Source organism: Hakea prostrata, chromosome 1, assembly GCF_041222555.1.
Source record: "Hakea prostrata isolate BN-2017 chromosome 1, UWA_Hpros_2, whole genome shotgun sequence".
NCBI lineage: Eukaryota > Viridiplantae > Streptophyta > Magnoliopsida > Proteales > Proteaceae > Hakea > Hakea prostrata.
The window spans coordinates 14,874,241-14,893,781 of NC_142600.1; the positions used below are offsets into that span (position 1 = coordinate 14,874,241).

The following is a 19,541-nucleotide window of genomic DNA, read 5'->3' on the forward strand; positions in this document are numbered from 1 at the left end:
ACACTTATTCTGTGTCATTTGTTTATTTTAGTATAGAAGTTGACAAAATTTTGTATGGTAAATTGGTCCAAAAAATGTGTGTTGGTTCAACAAAAGTGTGTTGAACCAAGTGTTTGGCATACATTTTGCTTGTGCACAGGAGCTTGGGAATCCATGGTGTAACAATGATAGTTGTTGTGAAAAAGTACAACGCAAGTGTACGCTGTCGTAACAAGTAATATAATGATAAAAGATCGATCCCTCGAAGACTATAGGTTAAGTATCAAATTAATTATACCAATTTTATTTGAACAAATAATAAGGAAGATAATTATTCTAGACTATATTGCAAATTGAAAGTTGAATTGAGATTATTAATTGCTAAAGACCTAGGGGTCAGATTTCACCATAACTAAGCATTCCCACCTTCTTATCCTTCTTTATAATTTGAGAAATATTTTCCTGATTGATAGTCGAGATTCCCTTCCCTATCTACTATTCTCTCTCGAGTACTAATAGAAATTCCCTCAATTGCTAACTCACTATATTTCTATGTGGGTTACAACGACTGAGAAATCATTAAACTCTATGGATTCCCATGTAACAACTACACAAACCATGTAAGTATATCTTTATCTTACATGTAATTCATGGCTTTTACTCCAATGAACTAGACACATAAATCCCCTCTCAGATCATTATGATTAACAAATCAATTGATTAGTGGCCAATTAATCAAAAGCATGAAGAATAGAAGTAAAAACTCAATCAAAGGAAATAATATTCAAAATTATATTGATGAATTCAAGAGTGAGAATTCAAAGATAGGCTACATCTGATCCCTAGAAAAACTAAATTAGTTCATACTAGAAACTAAAAACATTACAGAGGAGCTCAAGACCATTGAAAGAAGATCAAGAAAAACTTATTCCCAAGCTTCAGATCTCCAAAGCCAACCAACGTCTCCTGGTTCGATCTCTCCGCTCCTCCAAAGCTCCAAGAATGTTCTCCTTGGTGTTCCAAAGCTCCCAAAAACGTCCTCCCCGGTGTTCCAAAGCTCCCAAAAACGTCCTCTCCCTTTATGCTGGAGTTTGCTCTCCTTTTATAGATTAATTAAACTCGGAGTTTGAATCAAACTCAGAGTTCTTATCTCACTTAACCAAGGAATATTTTGATGTATAAATCGGATTAACTTAGAGATCTCCAATGCATAATCCCACCGTTGGATTTGAAGACAAAGACGTCGTGAAGCTCTCCTCCAAAAATCGGCTCGATCGGACACCATATGACCATCCGATGAAGATCTTGATCAAAATTGGACAGAGACCCTAAAAAACGGGATTCTTCTATCTTTCTTATTTGAATTGGATTCTTCTTCCTCTTTTCCCTTCTTTGATCAAATCCTAAATAGGAAATAAAATATAGAAGCATGCAAGGACTCATTCTCTCTATGTTTTTGACTTGAGGTAGGACTCTTGCAATAATACTCGGATTTCATCGATAATTTCCTATACGTAAAAGTAATAAATCTTGATTAGAATTTGTTAGGAAATATATAAAATCACCAAAATTATAGAAATTAAAGGAAAGGGTGCAACATATTCATTTTCGTATTATATTAGGGTAAATTGATATAAAACAATTGTAAATACATGGAAATATAGTAAATTAATCATATAAAATAATATGCATGAAATCAACTTATCAATAGTCTTGGTGGTTTCGGTTCATGGTGTTCAAACAGAATTTTGGTGGTTTTGGTTCATAGCGATTTTTCGATGATATCTCGCTATTTCTTACAATGTATTGCTATTTATCGGCAAAATATCAATATTTTGCCTAATTCTTGGGATTTTTAGATGATTTATCTCTCGATTCTACAGCAGAATCTTCAAGATCAATGGATAATCTTACTAATTCTATCCCAATGATTCAAGACTCAAAAGGTAATGTGCTAAATGTGATTAGGATGGAGAATCTACATAGAATAATTTATGGAAATAATTCAAATTAAGAAGACATTTTATAGCAAAATCTTCCAGATTAATGAGCAATCTTACCATAAACTTCCATCTCTGTTAGAATCTGGTAACATTCCACTATTGGCAAATGCTGTAGGTAAAGTATCTTCTCTATGGGTTATTGATTCAGGTGTCAGTCTTCATATGGTTTCCGACTTATCTTTATTTCATTCGGATAGTCTTGTTCCCCACACCCAATCTATTCGCCTTTCAAATGGTGGTTTTGCTCCCGTTACACATATTGGGAATTGCAGCCACATTCCCACTTTATCTCTCACGAACATATTACATGTTCCTTCCTTTGGTTTTAATTTATTATCTGTTACCCAACTTACCCAATAACTTCATTGTTTCATAACTTTCTATCATGATCATTGTATGATACAGGACCTACGCACGAATGAGAGGATTGGGCTAGGCAAGGCGTACAATGGACTTCATTATTTGGAGTTGGATTATCCCGTCGCTGCTGTTGTTTTACCTGCCAAAGACCTTTGGCATTCTCGTTTAGGCCATCCATCTTTAAAGGTTTCTAGTTATATTGTACATTTGGATCCTAATATTTATTTTCCTAAAGATTGTGTTTGCTCCATTTGTCCTTTAGCTAAGCAAACTCGACTTTCTTTTCCATCTAGTACAATTTCTACCACTTCTTGCTTTGAATTGATACATTGTGACATATGGGGACCTTACTTCGTTCACTCAATTTATGGTGCAAAATATTTTTTAACTATTGTGGAAGATTTTTCACGATACACCCTGGTGTTTTTGTTAAATCATAAATCTGATGCTGGGTCCCGATTAAGAAAATTTTTTGCTATGATCAAAACCCAATTTGGATACCAAATTAAACAACTCCGAACTGATAATGGTTGTGAGTTTTTTAATCATCATTCAAATGCATTTTTTTACAACCCATGGTATTATTCATCAACATAGTTGCGTTGATACACCCCAACAAAATGGGGTTGTTGAACGCAAACACCGCCATCTTCTTAATGTGGCCAGTGCTCTATCTTTTCAAACAAGTCTACCTCATAAGTTTTGGGGTCCTTGTGTTTTGACAGCCACTTACCTAATTAACCATTTACCCACCCCGTTATTACATGGTAAGTCACCACTTCAAGTTTTATTTGGCAAGATCCCTTTATATTCTCATCTTCGAACTTTTGGATGCCTTTGTTATGGTTATAACCATTCATCCATTCGTCATAAATTTGATCCCCGAGCATCTCCAGGTGTTTTTATTGGGTATCCATATGCACAAAAAGGGTATACGATTTATGATTTACAAACACATAAGGTTTACATTAGTCGTGATGTCACATTTGTTGAAGATTCTTTTCCTTTTTCAAAATTGACATCCCCATTATTGCCTGTTTTACCCATTGTAGTTTCAGATATTAATAGTTTACCCATCTTGTTAGACCCACCTTTCTCAACCACACCCTCTCCCCAACTAGTTGAAGAACCTCCTTCACCACCCTCCCATCCACTACCATCTCTCGGCCATCTCGGGTTCATCGACCGCCACCCTATCTTCAAGACTATCATTGTTACGCCATGGATTCCCAAGCTCCTCCTTCATGCACAAGTACTCTCACTCCTGAAAATTGTTTTTTTATCCTATCATAGATTATCATCACTCCATTTCAGGTATCTCAAGGTCCTCAATGCTATAACTGAACCTACAAGCTTTGCTAAGGCTATTATTTCATCCGATTGGAAGGAGTCAATGGACAATGAAATTGCAACTTTTGACCTTAACAAGACTTGGTCTCTTGTACCTTTAACCCCAAACAAGAAACCAATAGGTTGTAAATGGGTTTACAAAATTAAACGGCATTCACATGGGTCAATTAAGCATTATAAAGTGCGTTTGGTGGCAAAGGGTTATACTCAAATTGAGGGGGTTGATTTCCATGAGACATTTGCCCCAGTTGCTAAGTTGGTTACTGTCAGAACACTTCTTGCCATTGCTGCCATCAAAGGATGATCCTTGCATCAATTGGATGTAAACAACGCCTTTCTTCATGGCAATCTTGATTAAGAGGTATATATGATACTTCCACCTGGTTATCATCAAAAGGGAGAGAAATTGGTTTGTCGCTTGCACAAATCATTATATGGGCTTAAGCAAGCATCTCGTAATTGGTTTTCCAAGCTTTCTGGTGCCCTTATTAATCTTGGATATACACAATCTAAGGCAGATTACTCTCTATTTTCTACACTTACAGAGTCTTCATCTACTTTTGTACTTGTTTATGTTGATGACATTTTAATTGCTGGGTCTGACACAACTGTGATTTCCAACTTAAAAATCACTTCTTCAGCAACGTTTCCGAATTAAAGATCTTGGATTGCTTAAATATTTCCTTGGTCTTGAGGTGGCACGTTCCAAGAAAGGTATTTTCCTCAACCAACGAAAATACACATTGAACATTTTAACTGATGTTGGTTTCACAGGTGTTAATCCGACTCAAGTTCCAATGGAACAAAACCTCAAGTTAACTACTTCTAATGGTGAGCCATTACCTAATCCAACACCATACCGTCGATTATTGGGAAGACTTATTTATCTCACAATTACTCGTCCAGATATTGTTCACACTGTGAATGTTCTTAGTCAATTCATGCATAAGCCTCGTAAACCTCATATGGATGCTGCTAATCGTTTACTTCGTTACATCCATGGCACTCAAGGACAAGGGATTCTTTTATCTGCTGATAGTGAGTTATCTCTTCGTGCTTATTGTGACTCAGATTGGACAAGTTTCCCTATGACTCAAAGATCTACCACTGGATATTGTGTATTTCTTGGTTCCAGCCCTTTATCTTGGAAATCTAAAAAACAAGCTACTGTGTCCTGCTCATCTTCTGAGGCTAAATATCGGGCTATGACTGTCACTACTTGTGAACTCATGTGGTTAGTTACATTGCTAAAAGATCTTGGCGTCATGGTCCCTCGACCAATACCTTTATTTTGTGACAATCAAGCTGCTTTACATATTGCTGCGAACCCCGTCTTTCACGAGCGCACCAAGCACATTGAAATTGATTGTCATGCGGTTCGTGATCAGGTTCGACATGGTCTTATTCAACCCACCTCCACCACTAGTGCTGCTCAAGTTGCTGACATTTTCACCAAGGCCCTTGGAAAATATTTATTTCTCAGTCATAGAGGCAAGTTGGGAGTTCATGACATTCACTCTCCAACTTGAGGGGGAGTATTAGCCGTGATAAATATGATTTTTCATCCTTTCCCTAATTGTCTCTAATTTGAATTCTTTCCATATCATTTCATCCTCTCATTTGAATTGTTTCCATATCATTTCATCTTCTCATTTGAATTATTTCCATTCATCACTCCTCTCATTTGAATTCCTTCCATTCATCATTCTTTACATTTGAATTCTTTCCATACCATCTCATCCTTCAATTTCATTAATATCCTAATTTGGCTTTGGCTTGATTATGTTTCTCTACTAAATCATTTCCATACAAATATTCCTATTTATTATATTTCCATACAAACATTTCCATTTATTATATTTCCATACAAACATTTCCATGTATTGTATTTCTATGTTTTTATATCTTTCTTTTATTGTTCATGGTTACCTATTAGTAAGGGATGTATGCTGTCTATATATTTGAGGTTCTTTCATATGAAATCATTCAACTATTTTTCCCATTGAAATAGTTTCTTAATAAGGTGAGTGTAAATGCAAGCTTGGAAGGTAAGGCTTCAATAGCGCGGCATGTAGTCGGCAAATTTGACAATAATCTTTAAGTAATATATTTGTCTTTCTATTATAAAAAATAAAATAAAAAAATCGGACAATAATCCATTCAAATTGTATGGAATTGACAAAGTGCAAGTTGGGTTTGATGGTACTCTACTGTTTAATTGTTACCTGTTATGAGACTAACGTACACCATGCAAATTAGACTAGCACTCCCATATTTTAATATTCAATATTTAAAAGTGCACGCTTTAAGATTTTTATCTTTGGATGAGAGTTACATCTGAGCAAGCTATTAGATCCTCCGATTTCTTATCTATATCTACAGATGAAGATTGGAACTAATTGCTGAATTGCACCAGAGAAGTCACTGCTGCTAGCTGCAACATCTTTGGTCTTCCAACATTCAGGGACGAGAGAAGCAGAGAAAGAGAGAGAGGGCGATGGGTTCTATCGGAGTTGAAGAGAAGAAGCTGCTGCAGCCTCATGTGGTTTGCGTACCATTCCCAGCACAAGGCCACATAAATCCCATGCTCAAAGTGGCAAAGCTTCTTCACCACAGGGGCTTCCACGTTACTTTTGTCAACACTGAATACAATCACAAGCGACTACTCAAGTCAAGAGGCCCTGATTCTCTCAAAGGCTTGCCTGACTTCCAATTCCATACCATCCCAGATGGTCTCTCATCACCTGATATTGATGTTACCCAAGACATTCCAGCCATTTGCCACTCTACCAGCACCACTTGCTTACTTCCCTTCCGCAACCTTCTCTCCAGACTCAACTCCACACCCAACATCCCTCCCGTCACATGCATAGTCTCTGATGGTGTCATGTCCTTCACTCTTCAAGCTGCCCAGGAAATTGGAGTCCCTGAAGTATTGTTTTGGACCACCAGCGCCTGTGGTTTCTTGGCCTACATGCACTACCCCCATCTCATGGAAAGAGGATTTACACCTCTCAAAGGTATAGTAATCTCTAGACGTACTGAAATTAATTAGAACTCATTTCTCTCTTGAGCATCTCACCAATTGTTTTTTATTTGCACTGAACAGATGAAAGCTACCTATCCAATGGGTACTTGGACACTCCTTTGGATTGGATCCCAGGGATGAATGGTATCCGTCTCAGGGATATTCCTAGTTTTGTTCGAACTACCAATCCATCCGAATTCATGCTTGACTTTCTCAAAGGAGAAGTTGGCAGAGCTTACAAGGCTGATGCTGTAATTTTAAATACCTTTAATGACTTGGAGAAGGATGCCTTGGATTCACTGTCAAGGATGTTGCCTCAAGTTTACAGCATTGGCCCTCTTCCATTGATTTTGGATCAGATTAAAGACGAGAGTTTGAAGTCTATTGGATCCAATCTATGGAAAGAAGAGTCTGGGTGTCTTAAATGGCTTGATTCTAAAGAACCCAGTTCGGTGGTTTACGTCAACTTTGGGAGCATCACAGTTATGACGCCCCAACAACTTGTGGAGTTTGCATGGGGGCTTGCTAATAGCGAGCAAACCTTTTTGTGGGTTATAAGGCCTGACCTTGTTGCCGGTGACTCTGCCGTTTTGTCAGCTGAATTCTTGAGCCAAACCCAAGAGAGAGGAATGTTCACAAGTTGGTGTCCACAAGAGGAAGTGCTGAACCATCCAGCCATAGGTGGTTTCTTAACACACAGTGGGTGGAACTCCACACTAGAAAGCATCTGTGGTGGTGTTCCCATGGTTTGCTGGCCATTCTTTGCTGAGCAGCAGACGAACTGTAGATACTCCTGCACTCACTGGTGTATTGGTGCAGAGATTGACAACAATGTGAAAAGAGATGATGTGGAGAGGCTTGTGAGAGAATTGATGGAAGGAGAAAAAGGTCAACAGATGAAGGCTGCAGCAATGGCTTGGAAAAGCAAAGCGAAAGAGGCCAGTAGTTCTGGCGGGTCTTCTCTTGTCAATTTTGACAATTTGGTGAACCAAATTCTTCTTTCAAAGCCAAATTAATTTTCACTTCAACAAACATTTTTCTTTTTCCCCTTATGCGAAGAACTGTACCAAATACCAATTAAACCTCTGTGGCTCTGCTAGGTGGACGCTATATATAGGTATATATTGATGGGTATCTACCCAAAAATAAGAAATACATGGAAAGGAATTGATTGTTAGCTTTGTATTATGGGTCTTAAGTAGTTGAAAGTTGAAACTTGCATACAATTATTCTTCAATTTCGGTATTGATTTTTTATAATTTTGTTATATTGAACCTTCTGAGGCAACTATAGTATATAGGCCTTGGGAGACAATTCTAATTAGTAAATAAAAATATGTTTTTTTCTTTTGGATTCATGCCAAAGTCAATAGAATTTTATTTTTTTTTTATTTTTTTTTAAAAATTTTTGTTGTTCCAGTACTATAGCTCAATTACTTATTGATTTTTTATATTTTTTGAAATTACTAATCCAATCCGACCCCAGACCCCCTCACTCCCAGTGACCACAACCTACCCCATTAACAGTAGTAATTTAACTATAGGTAACTTGTAATTATGCATATGGGTGACATGTAATTTTAAATATAATAGTGAGTGATCACTAGTTTCACCCAAAAAATGACAGGTACCGTATAATTTTCTTTAGTTTAATTATATTATGTACAAGTATGCTACATCCTAGGATATTTGCTCCCACAAACGTCATCTCGAATAAGTTTGGATGAAGCTCAATAAAATAATGAATCCATGTAATTGACTATGTCAACTGTACCAACAGCACAAATTTTATGTATTTTTTTGAAGGAGCGTACTAGGGAGATAATAAATAACGCCAGGGGCAACCCAGACCCGGGAAGGCGGATCCGCTGACTAACCCATCATTGGCGACAACACAAATTTTTCGTACCACCATCAAACTGGCATGAATCTCATGGTATACCTACAATTTGGTTCGTATGCTAGTCCTCAAAACCATCCATAAAAGATGTTGATCCTGTGCTTTTTTTTTTTTCCTGAGCAAATTACACGGCACCCACTATAAATGGGGTAAAACTCTTGATCATCATCCGCTATGACCTCTTAAATTACATAACACCCTCACTCAAAATTACAAGTTACCACAATTACATTTTTTAACTAAGTATACGTGTAAAATCACCAAAATACCCTTATTCCTTGCATTCAACTAAAATATCAAAAGGTGGTACATACTGATGGGTATCTACCAAAAAATAAATAATACTTGGCTAGGAATTGATTGTTGGCTTTGTATTATCGGTCATAATTAGTTGAAACTTGAAAGGGAACTGAACCTCTATTCCTCAATTTCGGTATTGATTTTTTATTATAAAAAAAGAACAATAAAGAAACTGGATTCATGGCAAGTTCAAATGAAACGTTTTTTTCTTTCCCTTTTTCTTTTAGAGAAAGGATGTTTTCATGAATGAATTATATTATGTACAACTGTGTTGCATCATCACACGCATTGAACATGTTGATCGTTTGCTTATTATTTTTTTCTTTTTTTTTTTCTTTTTTTTTCTTTTTGGGTGTGAAAGTAATGTTATGTTTGGATCTTGTGAAGATTGTGCTTTCTCTGGTACATATATAAAGCACTGCTAAAGATTAGTCAATATATACTCAAAGTGGAGCTAATAATTTCACCACTATCTCTTATTAAAAATAATAAAAATAAGTGTATCTCAACTATATTCTCAAGATGGCTTTCAATATAATTTAATATACCACCAAAAAGAGTGAAACCCATAAAGTGTTTACTGAGAGACATTTATTAAACGTGCTTAGCTGTCTTTATTTATCATAAACCACGGATTTGAAATATTTATTTCTACCCCTATTGGCGAATGATTTTGATAATAACATTTCCCTCTTTCATCTCCCCACTCAAAATTAGATAAAAGCATTTTGAATTAAACCCTTTCCTTCAATTTTATAATGATTACTTAACAATTCAAGCATCTACCATGTCATTTCATATTCAGATATTAAATTTACTTGCGTTCAATTCTCTTTGAATTTTACAAAAGTTATTAAAAGATACATCCAAAATGTGTCACTGTAAGCTGCAGTTTAAAATTTAAGTAGCACAACCATAATGATTACAAAATATAAAATTTAAGTAACTTATACAATGATGATGAATACATAAAATAAGATGCACAACCCTTAATTTTTTTGGGCAATTGAAGAAAGTAAGACTCACACCTTCTCCTTTGGGCAAGAAAAAGAAAACCAAAGTCACGTTTTATAGTTAGGCATTCTTGTAACACCCCTTTCAATCTATATTATGATTATTCCTAATTTAACTGTCATGGGATTTTCTTACACATTCTCCTTTGGGTAAGAAAAAGAAACCAAATCACGTTTTATAGTTAAGCATTCTCGTGACACTCCTTTCAATCTCTATTATAATAATTCCTAATTTAATTGTCATGAGATTTTTTTGCTGTCATCACCAATCAAACGATAATTAGATTAGCATTACGACAAAAGAGTGAGATATCTTCCTACTCATCACTTTCATTAATAGTGTTTCCTTTTAATTTCTTCTTCTCTTCCTTCTCATGCTATTGAACAACTAAATTATTTAGGCAGATTACCAAAAAAAAAAAATAAAAAAATTTTATTTAGACTAATAACTAACATTGAAATCTCAAATGAATGGTAGGTACTTCCAATCATTCATGATCATTTAATTGTTTGATTAATTTTATTTAGTAAATTAACTACCTCCAGAACCAGAAGTTTTTGACATCTTCACTGAATATAAGAGTCAACCCAAACATTCAAATCCTCATATTCAAAAATCTTATTTGTGGGTTCGGGGTTCCATTTGGTTTGGTTTCACTCTAGATAATCAACTATGGTGTAACATAAGTAATTGAAGCAAAGGAGTTTATATTGCTTGACACACTACATTGATGCAATCAACAAGGTATAATACAACTTGAGATATACACATTAACCAAATAATATCTGTCTTAATCTTTTTGTTTGATGAGATATCTTTTTTAATTTTAAATGATGTTTCATTGAAGTTTGACTTAAGTACTACACAATTAATGCACAGCACTATGCTGCGAATGATCAAGCAATTTCCATTTTATTGACATTAATACAATTTTCATTCCATTGACCTTATTACATTTGATGAGATAAAAGAATGACTAAACCCTAAGTCAGAATTTTTATTTGTCATCATGGTGCGAGAAATATTTTCACAGTTCTGAAAAAGTGACATGTGAATATATCATAATTCAGCAATTACAATTACAGGGATAAGAAATTACATCGGTTGAATCTTAATATTTTCACTTGTTGTCTTGGAGGAATCCGAATCATCACTGCTCCTCGATAGCTATTGACCACAAATTATAGAGGCCCCACAAAATTAAGGTGTAAAAAAATTATATTATTTTTACTTATAGACTCCATATAATTTGTGGTTATAAAGTGATCGTCCCCGTCAGGGAAAATGATCCACACTCTGTCTAGGACTTCTTCTATTTTGTTACTTCTGCTGTTATGCAGGCGAGTGTTAATGCAAGCTGAGGCAAAAATGGCGCGGCATGTAGTCGGTGAATTGGACAAAAATCCACTCAAATTGTACGGTAATTGACAAAGTGCAGGTTGGGTTTGATGGTACTCCGCTTTTTTCTCGTTACCTGTTATGAGGTTGACGTACACCATGACAAAATTAGACAAGCACTCCATATTTTTATATTCAATATTTAAAAGTGCATGCACGTCTGTGATTTTTGCCTGATGAAAGTTACACCTGAGCAAGCTATTAGATCCTCCGGTTTCTTTTCTATACATACAGATGAAGATTGGAACTAATTGTACCGGAGAAGGCACGGCTGCTGCAACATGTTTGGTCTCCCAACATTTTGGGACGAGAGACGCAGAGAGATAAGAGAGAGAGGGCGATGGGTTCCATCGGAGTTGAAGAGAAGAAGCTGCTGCAGCCTCATGTGGTTTGCATACCATTCCCAGCACAAGGCCACATGAATCCGATGCTCAAAGTGGCAAAGCTTCTTCACCACAGGGGCTTCCACATAACTTTTGTCAACACTGAATACAATCAGAAGCGAATACTCAAGTCAAGAGGCCCTGATTCTCTCAAAGGCTTGCCTGACTTCCAATTCCATACCATCCCAGATGGTCTCTCATCACCTGATATTGATGCTACCCAAGAAGTTCAAGCCCTCTGCCACTCTACCAGCACCACTTGCTTATTTCCCTTCCGCAACCTTCTCTCCAAACTCAACTCCACACCCAACATGCCTCCTGTCACATGCATAGTCTCTGATGGTGTCATGTCCTTCACTCTTCAAGCTGCCCAGGAAATTGGAGTCCCTGAAGTATTGTTCTGGACCACCAGCGCCTGTGGTTTCTTGGCCTACATGCACTTCCCTCATCTCATGGAAAGAGGACTTACACCTCTCAAAGGTATAGTAATCTCCAGACGTACTGAAATTAATTAGAGCTTGTTCATTTCTCTCTCGAACAATATCTCACCAATTGAAGTCTCTCTACTTGTTTTTTGTTTGCACTGAACAGATGAAAGCTACCTGTCCAATGGGTACTTGGACACTCCTTTGGATTGGATCCCAGGGATGAATGGTATCCGTCTTAGGGATATTCCTAGTTTTGCTCGAACTACCAATCCATCTGATTTCATGCTTGGTTTTATCAAAGGAGAGGTTGGGAGAGCTTACAAGGCTGATGCTGTAATTTTAAATACCTTTCATGACCTGGAGAAGGATGCCATGGATTCATTGTCAAGGATGTTGCCTCAAGTTTACAGCATTGGCCCTCTTCCATTGATTTTGGATCAGATTAAAGATGAGAGTTTGAAGTCTATTGGATCCAATCTATGGAAAGAAGAGTCTGGGTTTCTTAAATGGCTCGATTCTAAACAACCTAGTTCGGTGGTTTACGTCAACTTTGGGAGCATCACAGTTATGACGCCTCAGCAACTTGTGGAGTTTGCATGGGGGCTTGCTAATAGCGAGCAAACCTTTTTGTGGGTTATAAGGCCTGACCTTGTTGCCGGTGACTCAGCCGTTCTATCAGCTGAGTTCTTGAGCCAAACCCAAGAGAGAGGAATGCTCACAAGTTGGTGTCCACAGGAGGAAGTGCTGGACCACCCAGCCATAGGTGGTTTCTTAACCCATAGTGGATGGAACTCCACACTAGAAAGCATTTGTGGTGGTCTTCCCATGGTTTGTTGGCCATTCTTTGCAGAGCAGCAGACGAACTGTAGATATTCCTGCACTCACTGGGGGATTGGTGCAGAGATTGACAACAATGTGAAAAGGGATGATGTGGAGACGCTTGTGAGAGAATTGATGGAAGGAGAAAAAGGTAAACAAATGAAGACTGCAGCAATGGCTTGGAAAAGGAAAGTGAAAGAGGCCAGTAGTTCTGGCGGGTCTTCTCTTGTCAATTTTGACAATTTGGTGAAACAAATTCTTCGTTCAAAGCCAAATTAATTTTCACTTCAACGAGCCTTTTTCTTTTACTTCTTTTGCGTAGAACTGTACCAAATATTAATTAAACCTCTGTGGCTCTGCTAGCTGGACACTATATGTATATACTGATGGATGTCTACACAAAAATAAATTATACATGGCGAGGAATTGATTGTTGACTTTGTATTATTGGTCTTAATTAGTTGAAACTTGAAAGGGAACTGAACCATTATTCTTCAATTTCGATATTATTTTTTATTCAAAAAAAAAAAAAAAAAAACTGTATTCATGGCAAGTTCAAAAGAAACTTTTTTTCCCCTATTTTTTTGGAGAAAGGGTGTTTTTATGAATAAATTATATTCTATAGAAGTGTGTTACATTGTTGATCGTTGATCGTTTGCTTCTTTTTTTTTAATATGTATATTTTTTGGGGTGAAAGTAATGTTATGTTTGGATCATGTGAAGGTTGCACCACTAAAGATTAGTCAATATATATCTAAAGTGGAGCTAATAATTTTACCATTATCTCTAATTAAAAATAAGTATATCTCAACTATGTTCTTAAGATGGCTTCCATGTAATATTTGAATGTACCAACAAAAAGAGTCAAACTCATAATTAACGAATGATTCGAAAATAACATTTTCCTCTTTCATCTCCCCACTCAAAATTGGATAAAGCATTGTGAATTGAACCCCTTCCTTGAAGAAATTTTATAATGATCACTTAACATTACAATCATCATCCATATCATTTCATTTCAGATATTAAATTTACTTGCATTAATTCTCTTTGAATTTTACAAAAGTTATTAAAAGATGCATCCAAAATGTGTCACTGTTAGCTACAGTTTAAAATTTAAGTAGCACAACCATAATGATTACAAAAATATAAAATTTAAGTAACTTATACAATGTTGATGAATACATAAGTTTCCTCATTTCATTGCCTACGATGAGACACGATGGTCATGCTTGATTACTCAAATTTAATTTAAGAGTTGTATGGCAACGCTCCGGACACACTTATTTTGTACCATTTGCTCATTTTAGTATAGAAGTTGGCAAAATCTTGTATGGTAAATTGGTCCAAAAAATGTGTGCTGAACCGGGTGTTTGATGCATATTTTGCTTGTGCCTAAAAAGCTCTAAGTTGGAGCTTCCTTGGCACAAGGCATGGACACACTTCTATGTGAAAAGGCAGGGCACACTGGAAGGAACGACACCATTAGAGAGCAAAGTTGGGAAATCACAATGTAAAGCTTCAAATGCCCTAACGGGTCTTTTTTCTACCATTCACACAACATTTACTGAAGAACCTCACTCCAAAAGCTCGATGATTCTCTCTCAAGATCGCTCGAAAGTGTTAGGAATCACGCAAGCATCTCTTGCTCAAACCTTATTTAGACAAACTTCTGTACAGGTGGGATATATGCTTAATAACCAAAGATAGAACTACCAAACTTACAGTGAGAGGAAAAAACACACATTATGAAAAGTGTAAGACATAATTACAAAGATGAAAATGAAGGTTATGTGATATAACAAAAAATCCAAAAAAGATAAGAAAGAACGTTGAGTAATTAACTGTAAGACCAAAGAGTGCTAAGAAGTGTATCCGTCGAAATGGAACCTTAAGCACATGACCAGATTGTTCATGAACAACTTCCCTAGATAGCAGAGAACAACGAAATATCATAAATACTTGCCTAAATATATATAAGTAGAAGAAGTAGACCAATTGGGCAAACTTAAATAAGGGAGGAACCTGATAAGAGGCAAGAAATGTCCAAAACATACCTGCATTCTTTTGTACTCTTTGGAAAGGGTAGAAATCCATGATGATCTTTATGGATTCAATTATTTTGGAAAAGGACTCAATTTTTTTTTGTAGAAGTTAAAGGTCGATTTCATTAAACCCAAAAAGGAATAAAACAAGATCAATTTCACAACAAAAGTAAGACTTGCACCCTCTCTCCTTTGGGCAAGAAAAAAAAACCAAATCACCTTCTATAGCTAGGGAGTGCCGTGACACCTCTTTCAATTTCTATTATGGTATTCATAATTTAACTATCATTAGATTTTTTTTTTTTTTAATGTTATCATTGGGACATACTTGAATACTATACATTTAACGCGCAATATTGTACTACCAACGGTTGAGATCAAACTGTTATCATTAATCAATAACTGAATTAGCATTATGACAAAAGAGTGAGACATCTTCCTACTCATCACCTTCATTAAAAGTGTTTCCTTTTAATTTCTTCTTTCTCTTTCTTCTCATGCCTTTTTGTATTATAAGGTGTACAAGGTTATGAAGAAATAAATTATTTAGACTAATAACTAACATTGAAATCTCAAATAAATGGTGGGTACTTTCAATCATTCATGATCATTTAATTGTTTGATTAATTTTATTCAATAAACAAAGAGAAAAACAAAATTAAGTACCTCTAGAACCAGAAGATTTCAACATCTTCACTTAATTTAAAATTCAACCCAGATATTCATAACCTCATATTCAAAAATCTATTTTGATGAGTTCCCCATTGGATTTGGTTTCATTCTAAATATTCAACTTGAGTGTAACCAAAATAATTGAAGAAAAGAAGGAATTTATATTGCTTGACAGTTGACACACGGATTCAAAGGAAGACACAACTTGAGACATACACATTAAACAAATAATATATTTCTTTGGTGACATATGTTTTTCTAATCTTAAACAGTGTTCTATTGACCATATTTCATTTAATGAGATAAAAAAAAATTAAAAAAAATTGGATAATCCCTATAACTCTATAAGTGTTGAATGTCGGCAATTTTATTTGTCACAGTGCAGAAAGATATTTTTAACGGTTTTCAAAAATGACATGTGAGTCTTCATAATTCAGCGATTATGATTTCAGGATAAGAAATTACAGCTGTTGAATCTTAATATTTCCACTTGTTGTCTTGGACTTCTTCTATTTGGTTAGTTCTGCTGTTATGGAGGCGAGTGTAAATGCAAGCTTGCAAGCTAAGGCAACAATGGTGCGGCGGCATTTAGTCGGTAAATTGGAGAAGAATCCATCCAAATTGACCAAGTGCAATTTGGGTTTGATGGTACTCTGCTGAGGCTGACGTACACCATGAGACACTACATCTTTTTATTTTCAATATTTAAAACAGCACATTTGTGGTTTTTGTCTTCTGATGAGAGTTGCATCTGAGCAAGCTACAGGATATCTTATCTATATATACAGATGAAGATTGGAACTAATTGTACCAGAGAAGTCACCGCTGTTGCAACATCTTTGGACTCCCAACATCAGGGACGAAAGACGCAGAGAGAGAGAGAGAGAGTGTGTGCGATGGGTTCCATCGGAGTTGAAGAGAAGAAGCTGCAGCCTGATCATGTGGTTTGCACACCATTCCCAGCACAAGGCCACATAAATCCCATGCTCAAAGTGGCAAAGCTTCTTCACCACAGGGGCTTCCACATAACTTTTGTCAACACTGAATACAATCACAAGCGAATACTCAAATCAAGAGGCCCTGATTCTCTCAAAGGCTTGCCTGACTTCCAATTCCATACTATACCAGATGGTCTCTCATCACCTGATATTGATGCTACCCAAGACATCCCAGCCCTTTGCCACTCTACAACCACCACTTGCTTACTTCCCTTTCGCAACCTTCTTTCCAAACTCAACTCCACACCCAACATCCCTCCTGTTACATGCATAGTCTCTGATGGTGCCATGGCCTTCACTCTTCAAGCTGCCCAGGAAATTGGAGTCCCTGAAGTATTGTTCTGGACCACCAGTGCTTGTGGTTTCTTGGCCTACATGCACTTCCCCCATCTCATGGAAAGAGGACTTACACCTCTCAAAGGTATAGCTAATACTCCAGACGTACTGAAATTAATTAGAGCTTGTTCATTTCTCTCTCGAACAATATCTCACCAATTGAAGTCTCTCTACTTGTTTTTTGTTTGCACTTAACAGACGAAAGCTACCTATCCAATGGGTACTTGGACACTCCTTTGGATTGGATTCCAGGGATGAATGGTATCCGTCTCAGGGATATTCCTAGTTTTGTTCGAACTACCAATCCATCCGAATTCATGCTTGGCTTTATCAAAGGAGAAGTTGGCAGAGCTTACAAGGCTAATGCTGTAATTTTAAATACCTTTGATGACTTTGAGAAAGATGCCATGGATTCATTGTCAAGGATGTTGCCTCAAGTTTATAGCATTGGCCCTCTTCCATTGATTTTGGATCAGATTAAAGACGAGAGTTTGAAGTCTATTGGATCCAATTTATGGAAAGAAGAATCTGGGTGTCTTAAATGGCTTGATTCTAAAGAACCCAGTTCGGTGGTTTACGTCAACTTTGGAAGCATCACAGTTATGACGCCTCAGCAACTTGTGGAGTTTGCATGGGGGCTTGCTAATAGCAAGCATACCTTTTTGTGGGTTATAAGGCCTGACCTTGTTGCCGGTGACTCGGCCGTTCTGTCAGCTGAGTTCGTGAGCCAAACCCAAGAGAGAGGCATGCTTACAAGTTGGTGTCCACAGGAAGAAGTGCTGAACCACCCAGCCATTGGTGGTTTTTTAACCCATAGTGGGTGGAACTCCACACTAGAAAGCATCTGTGGTGGCGTTCCCATGGTTTGTTGGCCATTCTTTGCAGAGCAGCAGACGAACTGCAGATACTCCTGCACTCATTGGGGGATTGGTGCAGAGATTGACAACAATGTGAAAAAAGATGATGTGGAGAGGCTTGTGAGAGAGTTGATGGAAGGAGAAAAAGGTAAACAAATGAAGGCTGCAGCAATGGCTTGGAAAAGCAAAGTGAAAGAGGCGAGTAGTTCTGGTGGATCTTCTCTTGTCAATTTTGACAATTTGGTGAACCAAATTCTTCTTTCAAAGCCAAATTAATTTTCACTTCACCAAACCTTTTTCTTTTCCTCCTTTTGCAGCTTTGCTAAGAACTGTACCAAATACCAATTAAACCCCTGTGGCTCTCCTAGCTGGATGCTACAGGTATATATTGATGGGTATCTACCTCAAAAATAAATAATACATGGCAAGGAATTGATTGTTGGCTTTGTATTATCGGTCTTAATTAGTTGAAACTTGAAAGGGAATTGAACCATTATTCTTCAATTTCGGTATTAATTTTTTATTATTAAAAATAAATAAACTGAATTTATGGCAAGTTCCAAAGAAACTTTTTTTTTCTTTCCTTTTTTTGGAGAAAGGGTGTTTTTATGAATAAATTATATTTTGTACAGGTGTGGTACATGTACATCGTTACACGCATAGAAGATGTTGACCGTTTGCTTTCTTTTCTTGTTTTTTGCCCTTTTCTTTTTTAATATAGATAGTTTTTTGGGTGTGAAAGTAAAGTTATGTTTGGATCATGTGAAGATTCTCCCTTATATATATAAAGCACAGCTAAAGATTAGTCAATACATACCTAAAGTGGAGTTAATAATTTCGCACTATCTCTTATTAAAAATAATAAAAACAAGTGTAGCTCGACTATGTTCTCAAGATGGCTTCCATGTATAATTTTAATGTGCCACCAAAAAGAGTGAAACCCTAAAGGTGCTTAGGATATCTTTGTTTATCATAAACCATAGATTTGAAATATTTATTTCTGCCCCATTGATGGATGATCCATAATAACATTTCCCTCTTTCATCTCCCACTCAAAAATTGGATAAAGCATTGTGAATTGAACGCCTTCCTTGAAGAAATTTTATAATGATTACTTAACATTACTTAGATATTAAATTACTTGCATTTAATTCTCTTTGAATTTTACAAAAGTTATTAAAAGATACATCCAAAATGTGTCACTGTTAGCTACAAAATTTAAAATTTAAGTAGCACGTCCATAATGATTACAAAAATATAAAATTTAAGTAACTTATACAATGATAATGAATACATAAGTTTCCTCATTTCAATTGCCTACAACGAGACGATGGTGTTGGGGAATCACTGTCAACAACCGAGTTGTACATTGCTGGAGCGGTGTTTTTGATGGGGACAATTTCAATTTGGCTAATGTTAAGGGACTGAGAGAAGGAATGGAGAAAGCACGACAATACAACATACACGTCGAATCTATTTGGACTAATTGGGACCAAATCACTGACTTCATACCACGTCCTCAAAAACCATGGCCACTGGAGTTAGTTCAAGATCTATTGATATTAGGACCATCCCTAAAAGGATATCGATTATCAAAATAAAGCCAATCTATTTGCTGGATATGGCACAAGAACTTGCCAATGAAGCCATAGGGAGACAGTGATAGGATCTT

General features: G+C 36.5%; 3 protein-coding genes across 3 annotated transcripts; all 3 read left to right on the plus strand.

Annotated features, from left to right (window-relative positions):
- Positions 1-6,117: 6,117 nt before the first annotated feature.
- LOC149027747 (7-deoxyloganetin glucosyltransferase-like) lies at positions 6,118-7,904 on the plus strand. The gene is made up of 2 exons (XM_089147361.1): positions 6,118-6,712; positions 6,802-7,904. Exons 1-2 carry the CDS (start codon positions 6,190-6,192, stop codon positions 7,734-7,736), a joined length of 1,458 nt encoding a protein of 485 aa, XP_089003487.1. The 5' UTR covers positions 6,118-6,189; the 3' UTR covers positions 7,737-7,904.
- A 3,767-nt stretch (positions 7,905-11,671) lies between these two features.
- LOC149027748 (7-deoxyloganetin glucosyltransferase-like) lies at positions 11,672-13,240 on the plus strand. Its single transcript, XM_089147370.1, has 2 exons — positions 11,672-12,194; positions 12,306-13,240. The coding sequence occupies exons 1-2, from the start codon at positions 11,672-11,674 to the stop codon at positions 13,238-13,240; spliced, it is 1,458 nt and encodes a 485-aa protein (XP_089003496.1).
- A 3,262-nt stretch (positions 13,241-16,502) lies between these two features.
- Positions 16,503-18,348, plus strand: LOC149027749 (7-deoxyloganetin glucosyltransferase-like). The gene is made up of 2 exons (XM_089147378.1): positions 16,503-17,097; positions 17,211-18,348. The coding sequence occupies exons 1-2, from the start codon at positions 16,575-16,577 to the stop codon at positions 18,143-18,145; spliced, it is 1,458 nt and encodes a 485-aa protein (XP_089003504.1). The 5' UTR covers positions 16,503-16,574; the 3' UTR covers positions 18,146-18,348.
- Positions 18,349-19,541: the final 1,193 nt, after the last annotated feature.